This window comes from Alligator sinensis, unplaced genomic scaffold (genome assembly GCF_000455745.1).
Source record: "Alligator sinensis unplaced genomic scaffold, ASM45574v1 scaffold1488_1, whole genome shotgun sequence".
In the NCBI taxonomy this organism is placed as follows: domain Eukaryota; kingdom Metazoa; phylum Chordata; order Crocodylia; family Alligatoridae; genus Alligator; species Alligator sinensis.
Genome location: NW_005843097.1, coordinates 278109 through 290456, shown reverse-complemented (window position 1 = coordinate 290456; position 12348 = coordinate 278109). Strand labels below are relative to the sequence as shown.

Below are 12348 nucleotides of genomic sequence, written 5' to 3'. Positions count from 1 at the left end.
CACACACCTTGCTGCTGCCCCTGACCCACAGTACCCCACATCCTGCCAGGGTGTGTAGGCCACCCCCTCCAGGCCCACACCTTCACAAATATCCCGTCCCCCCCTTCAAAAATAACATCTCATGATTTACATTGTAAAGCTTGATTTTTTTTTTTAAGTGTCTTCCCTTTCACGATGGGGTTAGCACTACTGCATTATCAATATCTAGCCCTGGGGGGGGGGAATAAGTTTTTGTATGGGGGGGGTGTATATGTATGGACGCATGTGTATGCACGTGTATACATGCACATCAGCATGTAATTGTCAACTAGTTATACAAGCACATATATATGTATGTATATGGGTATGCACACACCTACACTATATAAGCAATATGCCTGTAAATATGACAATATAAACCTACTTGTTTGTGCTTCTGCACACACCTCTCCCCCCACTGCCATGTCTCTGTGCGCACATGACTGACTCAGGTTGGCATCAGCCCATGGGTTGAGGCTGTCTTGCAGTCAGTGAAGCCTTGTTTTGAGGATGATGGTAGAGACTGTTAAGACCAACATGACCAGGCAATGAACAGGGGCAGCGTAGGGTGGGAGAACACATCAGCTCTCGTAGGGAACAGGTAGCACATATGTACATCATTCTCACATGTACACCAGCTCTCATGGGATACAATGAGCGCACACATGCCAACTCTCACAGGGTGGGAGTGCACACGCCAGCTTTCACATGGGAGAGCGCCCACATGCTGAATCTTACAGGATGGGGTAGCACACATGTGCTAGTTCTCATGGGATGGGAGTACACACATGCCAACTTGCATAGGAGACATGGGGACCACCCATGTGCCCGCTCTCCTATGTCTCCATTGCTGCTGTTTCACCTACTCCACTTTCTGCCTGGCAGCAGCTCTGAATTTCCACTTCACTCACTCTCCCTTCGCACTTCATCCCTTCAGTCATTGTCTCTGGACCCTTGTAGAGTCTGCACCCCTGCCATGGGCCACATCTTGAACACCCTCATCTGCAATCTGTGTTGGAAGTGTAGGCAGGTGCTCCTGCCCCTCCAAGACAGAAAGTAAGGAGATGGACCTGGATTGAGAGAGCAGCAATAAAGGGAAGGGGGCAAGAACAAAGAAATAACAGATGACAATAGGCCAGGACACCTCTGGACAGTAGCTCGGGGGGTGGGGGGAGGAAGAGAAAGGAGGTGCAGGATACACCTGCCAGTCCTCAGGCTTTCATGCAGCAGTTCTGCATGGTAGAAGTCTACATGTTGCCTGGAGGATCACACCATGAGCAGGGAAATCTGAGACACTGGAGAAGCACTGCCCTCCTCTGGGGGAGGCTGCATGTTGCACTGCAGAAATGGAACATGAGGAGCACAGTATAGAGAGACCCTCAGGAAACACCAGGTAAGACAATAAATTGATGTAAGAAAAAAAAAAAATAAATAAAAGTGTTGTGGTAAAGACAGTGATATTGTGATAGAAAAGAGTGCAGGGATAGAGAGAGATGGAGGGAAGAGTGTCAGGAAGAACTACGAGTAGCCAGAAAACAGGCAGAAGTCACGGAAAATAAAGTGCTCTAGCACAAGCCCCAATCTGGATACCCAACTGGAGCAGGAGAAGTCATGGCAGAGAGAGAGGGGAAAACAAACAAACAAACAAACAAAAAATAGGGAGAGATAGCAAGATAAGAGCTAGTGCCGTTCTTGTACTGTAGAAAGCAAGCAATACAGCAGGAAGTAGGGGAAAAAAAAATAGGGGCAGGGAGAAATAGCAAGGGACAGAAGACATGAAGAAAGAAAAAGTAGCAATAGCTAGATCAATACGCAGCAGAGACAGAGAGATGAATAGGAAAAAGTGGAGATCAAGAAATAACAGGAGCAAACATGGGATACCAAGATCATAAAGTAGCAATATCGAGCTAGATACACAGTTAAAGAAATAGCAATGAAGAAATAGTGCTTGGATACAGCGTCTGCTAAAAAAACCAAACTAGACAGAAATCATTGTGGATGCTGCAGCTGAAGGCATGATGCAGCATCAGATAGAAAGTAGAGGCATAGGCAGCAGAAGGGACAAAAACAGCAAGAGAAACTGAGAAGTTCCCACAGTAATGGGGTGGGGGAGAAGTGAGAAGGAATAGCGACAGCAAGGCTGAACTGGCAGGAGTGCGATTGGGATGGTCACCACATTGCTCAATTAGATGTGCAAAAAGTAGCTGGAGTAGGTAGGAACAGCAGAAGAGAGGCAGTGATAGAAATAGAAGAAAAAAAAAGTGCTAGATATTGCAAAAGATGAACACTGATGAAAAACGGAGGCACAGCTGTAGCAGCAGACAACAAAATAGCCAAGAGGTAGAAATAACAAGGAGGAACAGCAAGAGACAGAGGGAAAACAGACACAGCCATACAGATGGCAATTAGCAGAGAAACAGCAAGAGAGAGAGAGATGGGACAGAAGTGGACACCAAGAAATAGCGAGAGCTGGATGAACAGCCAGGCAGCGAGAGCTAGATAGTGACAGAGACACACTGGTAGTGCCAGGCGCTGCAATGGGATGCAATACACTTGGTCAAAAATGGAGGGGATAGAGCAGCACAGAAAGACACATACTGAGAAATACCAGATGGCTACTGGAGTAGGAAGGACAGAGTGGAAAGAAAGAGGGATGAGACACCACAGCAGCTGAAAATTGTGACAGAAAAAGGATGGTAGGTAGGGCTAGAGACCCAGCAGCCCCCATTAGGGGAGACTGATACAGAGAGATGGATAGACAGACTCTAAAACATATCACAACAGAGAAAAAGTAACAGGCCAGAGAGATACTGTGCTACATACTGCAGAAGAAACAGCAAGTCAAGGAAAATAAAGGGCTAGAAACAGTAGCAGAGAAAACTAGCTGTGGATGGAGAGCACGAGGCACTGACAGAAGCAACACTAAATAGCAATAGAGATTACAGGAAAAAGAAACAGCTGGAGAGGGATTGTGCTAGATATTGCAGTGCAAAAAGTGATACAGCAGCAGAGAGCACAGAGGAACAGAAGTGGCAGTGGAGAGAGAGACAGAGAGAGAGAGAGAGACAGAGAGATGAACAGCAACAGTTGAGCAGTGGTCGATACTGCCAGACACAGAAACCGTGCTAAATCCTGCAAGAGGGAATGAGCGATACAGCAACAGATGGCAAACAAGGAGAGAAGTCAGGGCAGAGGGAAAGAAAGGGTAGTGGATAGAAAATAGCAAGGGACACCGAGATCAAGGACTAGATATTGTGATAGAAAGAAACAGCAATAGTTGTAGAAAATGAAGAGGTACAAATGGAACAATGATAGATCGTGATAGAATTGGTGACAGTTGTAGAGAAAAAAAGTGAAGGGACAAAGTGTGCTAGATATTGTGATAGAAAGACAAGTGTAAACCAAAAACAGACCGATGGAAACAGCACTACATGGTGTGATAGAAATAGTGACACACGGTCATGGATCCCAGTAACAGAACTACCGAGTCACAGAAAATGGAGCTGAGACACCATGCTAGATAGTGCGAGAGAAATACCAATCAGATGGAAGATGGAGGGATAGAAATGGCAACAGAGGAGAGGAAAATAGTGCTGGATATTGCAACAGAGAAAAAAAATAAATAGAAAACAGGAAAATAAAAAAAAAAAAAAAGTGGCCGATAGAAAAAGAGTGAGAGAAACGGGGCTAGAGACTGCAATAGAAATACTGATAATCATAGAAAATGGATAGAGAACAGCAGAAAATCCATGCTAGATATTGTGATAAGAAATAGGGGCACAGCTGCAACTAGAAGCCAGAGAAATAGAAACAGCAGTAGACAGAGCGAGAGAAAGGAACGGCAAGAGATGCCAAGAGAAACAGTACCAGGTCTGAGGTTCCAAACCCACAGTCTGTGTGAACAGACCAAGAAATAGCGTTGGCACGAGACAGAGCTACTGGAGAAACTAGCACTGTGTACTGCAATGAAAATATCTGCTATAGCAGTACAGTAAAATCACGGATAAAAGATGGAGGATTAGAAACAGCAGTACATACTGCAAGACAAGGAGAGGGTGCCAGAGGTAGAAAAGTGTTGTAATGGAACAGAGCAAGGTAATGAAGGAGGCTCGAGGACTCCTGGGGTCTCCCCTACCCCGCAGAACCCTAGGAGGGGCATCCCAGCCCCCTGGGTTCCTCCCTTCCCTCCAAACTGAGGGGCTCGGGGAATGGGGAGGTAATCGCACATGCTTTGCCCTGAATCAGGAGGGGATTGAGACACAACCCCCCCCCCGATTCCATCCCATCCTTGAAGTTGCACTGGAGGGGACAGGGACATCCCGAACACCCTCCCAGGAGAGAGAAAAGGACAAGACAGCAGGAAATTTGGGACTGTTTCTGGTTTTTCTCTGGGTTTGTTTTTTGTTTTGTGTTTTTTTTTTTTAATTGCATTTTTTTTTTAACCTCCAAAAAGCGACGGTTTTATTCCAAAAAAGACCAAGGAAAGAAAAAAAAAAAAAAATCATACAAACAACAATTAAAATAAAATACCAAGTCTGGTCCAGCAGGGGGCAGGGCCCCCACAAGCCCCACCCCCTTGGTGGGTGGTGCTTCAAGGAGAGCCCCACCCCCTGTGCAGGCCTAGCTGCAACCCCCCAGGAGGCAGAGCCCCAGATTGCCCTGCCCCCACAGCTGGGGGAAAAGTCCCGCCTCTTGGGACAGGGGCAGAGCCCCAGGAGGTCCCGCCCCTGCAGTGGGCAGGGCTAGATGAGGTCAGCGACGTTGAGGGGCATCTCCTCTATGGAGGTGTTGTAGAAGGTCTCGATGTCACGCAGGGTGCGCTTGTCCTCCTCCGTCACCATGTTGATGGCCACGCCCTTGCGCCCAAACCGGCCCCCACGCCCAATCCTGAGGGACAGGGGCAGGGGTCAATCCAGCCCAGATGCCTGCTTCTGACATGGTGGGCAGGACTCAAACCCAGACACCTGTGTTTCATTAGGGTACCCCCCCCACCAATGTCTGGATTCCCCCCAGGGAGCCCCAACACACAAGGGTGCCATAAATAGGAAGCGGGGGTAGATGGCAGCAAGGATATGGCAGCTGGGATGCGTGGGTGCCAGGGCATCAGCCCCAGATACGTGGGTCCCATGCTGGGTGGAGAAGGGAGTATCACTGGGGCAGGCGAGGGCACCAAGTACAAGACACCTGGCTTCCATGAGGGCACCCCCCAGCTGTCCTGGGACCTCTACCTGTGGATGTAGTTCTCCCGGTTGGTCGGCAGGTCGTAGTTGATGACCAGTGACACCTGCTGCACATCGATGCCACGGGCCTGGGAGGGAAACGTGGGTTGATCCAGGGCTTGGGGGTTTGTCCTGGCCTGGCCCACCCACCTCGTGGCTGACATAGCAGCAGAGGCCATGTGAGGCCCCCCAGCTGTGGAGGGAACAGCCAGTTCTCTACCAAGGAGCTACGTTCGGGCCCAGCACAGGCTACTGCCACTGGGTGGAGGGGGAAGCGCCTTGGGGCGAAGGGAAAGGCTGGAGCCAAGGTGGTCACTGCTACTGCAGAATGGCAGCCATGTTGGAGGACTGGATTTTCTCATACACAGGGAGGGGTTCCAGATGGACACAAGCCTGAATCCCCTCCCCAGGCAGACCCTCCCCAAGTTACCCCCAACTCCTCCCACCTGGATCCACCCCCACAGTGAAATAAAGGCAGTATCCAAGATAGCCACTGCTACCCCAAGTCACAGCAGCCTTGGATGGTTGGGAGTCCCCCCTTTACTAGACTTCTAGCTCCCACAAGAGCCTAAATCTCCCTACCCCTTGACAGCCCCCACCCCAAAGTTACCCATGTTCCCCCACCTAGGGGAGCGTCAGGCACCAGGGAAAAGCAATACCCAAGATAGCCACTACTATATCAGGACAGCAGCCATCTTGGATGGTTGGTTTCTCCCATACACTGGACTTCCAGACCCCATAGGAGCCTAAACACCCTAATTACCCATCTTCCCCCATCCCCACCTGGAAGGGGGCTGGACACCAGGGTCCAGCCCCTGAAGAGGGAATATCAGATGGCTGCTGATACCAGAGCAGTAGCCATCTTGTGTTTGTCCATACAATCCTACAAGTGCCTAAACCCCATCCCCAAATTACCCCCTACCCACCCTCTATGTGGGGTGGGCCAGACACTGGGGTCCACCCTCTTGAGGCAGAGGGAAAGTCAGTGGCCGGTTGCCATCATAGGACAAGTCATCCAAGATGGCTGTGTTTCTTCCTCATACAAAACCCCAACTTGCACAAAGGAGCCTAAACCCCCTCCCCCAGCAGCTGCCCCCCTCCCCATGACCTCTTCCCCACCTTGGGGACCTGGCTGGACCCCACCACCACACCTGGGGCTCTCCAAGCAGTTGCTAAGGCAATAGCCAAGAAACCTGCCATCACCACAGGACGGCTGCCATCTTGAACAGGGCACTTCTCATTTGCATGTAATCAAACACCCCTCCCACACCAGGCAGCCCATCTGCCCCCACCAAGATTTCCCTCGGGAGAAAACCGAGCCATCCAACATGGCTGCCACCACCACAGCAGGGCAGTCATCTTGGCCAACTCCCTTTCCCACACAGCCAAATCTGAACTCCTACAACTCTGCCCAGAGGGGAGGGCCCAGATGCCACCCATTCACCCTCACCCACAAGGCCCAAAATGGCCACCGTAAGACAGCAGCCATTTTGGATAGCTTGGTTGTCTCTCACACCACTACTGAAGGCAGAACTTGCCACTAGTCCTGCACCCCCCTTCAGCCCCACAAAGTGAAGGGGTAGCCTGACACTAGCATCCCCCACTGACCCCCTCATGTATGTGGGGGAAGAGATGGCAGCCATCACTACAGAACAGTAGCCATCTTGGATGGCTCGATTCCCCCTACACACAGGCCCCCCCTCACTAGCTCACCAGTAAGTCAGTGGTGATGAGAACCCGGCTAGAGCCCGAGCGGAACTCCCTCATGATAACGTCACGCTCCTTTTGGTCCATGTCTCCATGCTGGAAAGGGGGGGGGGGGGGGAAGAACAGAGACACGACGGACAGGATGGGACAACTAGTTACCAACTGGCCTGGCAGAAAACCCAGGAGCACCCCCCTCCAGATCCTAAGCCCACTCAAGGACTACAGTGGGAGCCAGGTGTCCCCTGCCCTCACCTCCCAGGACTGACCACTGTGCCCCCCCTTTCAGGGTCCAGGCCTCACAGGTGCTGGAGGTAGTCCATGGTTCAGGGGGGCTGCTGGTACTCTGGCATGGGGTACACTATGGAGAAGCCATGGGGACTACCCATAAATCCTGTGCCATGCAGGGGCAGGGGGGGTAGAGATCCAAGGCATCCAGGCTCCCAGCTCCCCCATCTTGCCCTCCCACCCCCAAAAGCTGCAGAGTGCCCAGGCTTCTGCAGGGCCGTACCATGGCGGAGACAGTGAAGTCGCGGGCATGCATCTTCTCAGTGAGCCAGTCCACCTTGCGGCGGGTGTTGATGAAGATGACAGCCTGAGTGATCGTCAGCGTCTCATACAGGTCACACAGCGTGTCCAGCTTCCACTCCTGTCGGGGGGAGGGGGGGAAGAACATAACTCTGGCATCTGCCCCCCCCCCCAAATCCCAGGCTCCAGCACCCTCTTTGTCCTGTCTTGTTCTGCACCCAGGGTTAAAGGGAACCCAGGTGTGAGGGCTCCTAGCCCCCAGCTTCCCGAGGACACAAGGCATGCGGCCTCACACCTCACGCTCCACGTTGATGTAGAACTGCCGGATGCCCTCCAGCGTCAGCTCCTCTTTCTTTACCAGGATGCGGATGGGATCTCTCATGAATTTCTTAGTCACCTCCAGCACATCCATGGGCATTGTGGCTGACAGCAGCACCACCTGAGGGGGAGAGGTGGCAGGGCCAGTGGGCAAGGGGTGGGGCCAACAAGGACCCCACCCCCAAACCTAGATCCAGAACCCAGGCATCCAGGGGCATTGGGGAGCTCAGTTAGGTCAAGGTGGTTCCTCTCCTCCAGCAGGGATGATCTGGGCCTTTGGGTTCTAGATCAATGAATCTATGAATTAAGATGGTGCCTCACCTTGCTCCATAAAGCATCCAGGCCCCAGGTTCTAGATCAAGATGGCACCTTTCCTATGGTCCATCTGGGGCCCAGGTTTTACATCTCAAGATGACGCCCTGTCCGTCAGAGAATCTGGACCCTAAGTTCTGAATCAAGATGGTGCCGTGCCTCTCCCATGATCCAGGTGGACTGTGGGTTCTAGAGCAAGATAGCACCTCACCTTGCTCCATGATGCATCAAGACTCCAAGTTCCAGATCAAAATGGCACTGCCTTCCCTACAGGCCACCTGGGGCCAGAGTTCTAGATCAAGATGGCAGTTTGCCTGCCAGAGGATCTGGGCCCCGGCTGCTAGATCAAAATGGCACCTTCCTTCTACTATAAAGGATCTGGACTCTGGGTTCTAGACCAAAATGGCACCACACCTGTCAGATCTGGGCCCCAAGTTCTAGATCAGGGTGCCCCTTACAGAAACATCAAGTTCTAGACTACACTGCATCTCTTACCTCCTCCATCGGTCACAAATTCTTCCCATAAAAAAAGGTGCTGATCCAATGCCCCCTACATGGTATACTGGAGCAGCTAGAGAACCCATCTCTTGTCTTTACACAGCCAGGATCCACCCCAGAGGCAGCCAGAGATTGGCTCCCAGGAGAGCTCTCGACAACATCCCGAGTCTCCCCCCACCCCCAGTCCAGTTCTAAACCTGCTGGTTCTGGGGCACCCAGCTCTGAGGGTCTAGACCCAGCAGCTTCCCCCATCCCTGCTGTGCCCTAGAGCCCAATGGATTCCTGCATTCTAGATCTGCTCTGGCTTTTGTTGGCTCTACTCCGTACCCCAGACATGCCCCACTCCACTGCCTTCCTGCAATATACGTGACCTACGTGGCTGACACTGCTACCTCACCCTCGGTTCTAGGTTCTTCTACCCCCACCCTGGCCAAAGTTACACCTTGGTTCTAGATCCCCATCTCTAGAACCAAGCCCCCCCCCCCCCCCCACCGCCTCCACCCCCTCCCCAGCCCCCCCCCCCCCCCCCCCTGCAAGCTCTGCTCCTTGATTCCAGCCCTGCTCACATAAGTCCAGGTCTCTCTCCAGCATCTTATACTAACGCTTGGTCCAGATCCAAGCAGGCCGAGTCTCCCTCAGGCCCTGCCCCTTAGCCCCACCCCCACCCCAGGGTGGGAAGGGTCCTCCCAGACTGGCCAATCACCTGCGTGTTCCCGCTCAGCTTCTGGAAGATATCGTAGATCTGGTCCTTGAAGCCACGGCTCAGCATCTCATCCGCCTCATCCAGCACAAACATCTTAATGAACTTGGGGGCTGCGGGGTGAGGGGAGGGGCTTGTTTACAAGGAGGTGGGGCTTAGTCTGGGAGGACAGGGCCAGGGGTGCCATTCTCAGTATGGAAAAGGTGTGATCAGTGCCAGGACTCACCCTCCCCGAAGGGAAGGGTAGGGGGCATCAGATGACACGCATGGGGGATCATCAATGCATGGCACCTGGCAGGGCAAAGGGCAGGGGACAGAGCCAGAGCCAGGGGGGCACTCACAGAGGTAGCGACGGTTGAGCATGTCAAACACGCGGCCTGGGGTACCCACGATGATGTGGGGTGCCTCCATCTGCAGCTTCTGCACTTCAGCCCGCACATTGGTGCCCCCGATACAGGCGTGGCAGGAGGCACCCATGTAGTCGCCCAGTGCCATCACCACCTTCTGGATCTGCAGGGGGAGGGGTGTGCAATGGGGAAAGTTGCGCCCAGCTCTGGTGCAGCATATTTGTGCTATGTGGTTCTCTGCAGAGCTGGGCATATCTGTGCTACACATGGCTAGGCACACCTGTTATATGGTGCTGTGTTGTAACCCAGACCTGAACACGTGTTATGTGCTCCCAGGCTGCACCCCAGAGCTGGCCGCATCCTCATTATGTGGTGCTGTGCATCAGTGTTATATGGTGTCATACTGCACCCTAGAACCAGATGCATCTGTGTTGTGCGCAACCAAGTGCATGTTCCATGGTACCCAAATCCATGTTATATGGTGCCATGCAGAATTGAGCGCATGTTATATAGCAGCATGCTGCAGCCCAGAGCTGGCTGGAAATCTCAGTGCTGTGGTGCCAGGTGACACCCCAAGAGTTGGGGACATCTGTGTTATGTGGCTGTGCCATGCACCAGAGCCGAGTTCATCCCAGTCACGTGGTGCCAGGCTGCACCCAGGTTAGGTGCATCCATGTTACATGGCCATGACACACCCCACAAGTGCATGCACCCTGGCCCAAGGGAGCCCTGTGCCCCCAGCATGAACCAGTCCAACCCTGGCCCAAGGGAGCCCTGTGCCCCCAGCAACAACCAGTCCACCAGCCACAGGACTGGACTGCGCTGGGATGAGTGAGGGCTGTTTCTCTGCCCCTGCTGGATATAAAGAGCAGCGCCACGGAGAGGCACGTCTCTGCCCAATCAGCACGGGGTGGGGGACTGGAGAACCCAGGCATCCGGGTCCCTTTCGCCCACCAGATGCTGGACATCTGGGTTTTATCCCTGTGTCAGGAAGGGCAGCCTGAGAGAGCCAGGACACCTGGGCTCTCCCCACAACTCTGGAAGGGGAAGAGGGGCTAGAAGCAGAGGAGACTGGGAGTCCAGATGCCCGCGTTCTCTCCAGGTACCAGAAGGGACTGAGGAAGCCAGAAGGAAAGGATACTGGGAACCTGGGTTCTGAGGGTGTGCTCAGAGATACCAGATGCCCGGATTCCCCAGCACTCACCTGCTGAGCCAACTCCCGGGTGGGGGCCAGTACCAGGGCCTGGGTGGCTTTCAGGTCCAGCTCAACCTGCTGCAGGATGGAGATGGCAAAGGTGGCGGTCTTCCCAGTGCCAGACTGGGCTTGGGCGATAACATCGTAACCTAGGGAAGGGGCAGGAGGGAGGCATCAGCACCCAGGCCCCCACCAGGCTCCCGTTCTGCTCGGCCAGGCCCCACCCTTGAAGTGGTATCTCTGTGCTCAGCTATAACCCACCCTAGAGCTAGCTGCATCTCAATGGTGTTATTTGTGGTCTTGATCCACCCCAGAACTGGTTGCATCTCAATGCTCTGTTATTTAAGGCCTTGATCCACCTCAGGGCTCCCTGCTCTACTCAGCAATGACTCACCCCAGATGCATCTCAGAGCCAAAACAAAGACCCCCCGCCCCTGTTACACAGCCACACTCCACCCCAGTGCCTGCTTCACTGCCCCAGGCACCACCCTGGCATGAGGTAGGACAGCCTTGTGCCCCCAGCATGAACCAGTCTAACAGCCACAGCCTGCGGCACTGCGCTGGGATGAATGAAGGCGGAGTTTTCTCTGCCCCTGCTGGATATAAGAGGTCCCACCATGGAGTGGTGTCTCTCTGCCCAGCAAGCAGGGGGGAGCAGGGAAAGAACTGAGGCACAGGGAGGCAGGGGGCAGATGGAGACAGCCATACCCTTGATACAAGGAAGAATAGCTCGCTGCTGAATGGCGGAGGGCTTCTCAAAGCCATAGGCGTAGATCCCCCGCAGCAGGGACTCCGACAGGTTCATGTCATCAAAGCTATCGACCACTTCGTTCCAGTTGCTCTGGGGGGCAGAGGGGAAAGGGTTAAAAGGTCAGCCTCTCTAGCCCCCCCCTGCTGGGGGGGGTGCAGGCAGGGTTGAGCTGATTATGGAGTATGGGGCTATTAGAGCCTCATTTGGGGTACAGCCTAGGTGGAACAGATCAGAGTGTGGGGCTAGGGGGCCCCCCATGTGGAGGTGCAGGCTGACTGGAGCAGACCATAGTGTGGTGGAGCTAGAGAAGCCCTATAGGAAGATGACAGAGTGGAGACCTAAAGGTACCCCATGTGGTGATGCTCTTCCCCCTAGCTCTGCCCTCTATGATCAACCAGCTCCCAGACTGCTGCACCCCCCCCCTTCATGAGGGCCCTCTAGCTCTGTCTTCCATTGCTATGGTATCTGGTTAGCCATAGAGTGCTGGACTAGAGGCCCAATCTGTTTGGGGTGCAGGCAACACTTCATTCTAACCTCTGCTTCTCTATGGTCAGCCAGCTAGCTACCAGCCTGCACCCCTCAGGGGGTCCCCTCTAGCCCTGTGCTCAGCCAGCTACCACAGAGCACAGGACTAGAGGGACCTCCTCACCCAGTACAGGTGACCCACTTCCCTCTGGCCCTCCACTCTATGGTAGCTGGCTGACCACACAGCCCAGGGCTAGAACACCCCTCCTCCCCACCCCCACAACCAGAGTAGG

General features: G+C 53.6%; 1 protein-coding gene and 1 non-coding gene across 2 annotated transcripts in view; both read right to left on the bottom strand.

Moving 5' to 3' along the window:
* Positions 1–4382: 4382 nt before the first annotated feature.
* EIF4A1 (eukaryotic translation initiation factor 4A1) overlaps positions 4383–12348 on the bottom strand; it is a 10902-nt gene continuing 2936 nt past the window's right edge. The window contains exons 3-11 of the mRNA XM_006037314.3: positions 11548–11680; positions 10849–10988; positions 9639–9807; positions 9301–9410; positions 7765–7908; positions 7453–7590; positions 6951–7040; positions 5247–5326; positions 4383–4905 (exon numbers count right to left, since the gene is read on the bottom strand). Coding sequence (XP_006037376.1) covers positions 4761–4905; positions 5247–5326; positions 6951–7040; positions 7453–7590; positions 7765–7908; positions 9301–9410; positions 9639–9807; positions 10849–10988; positions 11548–11680 — 1149 coding nt within the window. The 3' untranslated portion in view covers positions 4383–4760. The remainder of the gene's footprint in view (positions 4906–5246; positions 5327–6950; positions 7041–7452; positions 7591–7764; positions 7909–9300; positions 9411–9638; positions 9808–10848; positions 10989–11547; positions 11681–12348) is intronic.
* LOC112548336 lies at positions 9483–9583 on the bottom strand. The gene has a single exon (XR_003092124.1). It is a non-coding gene; the product is annotated as a small nucleolar RNA SNORD10 (small nucleolar RNA).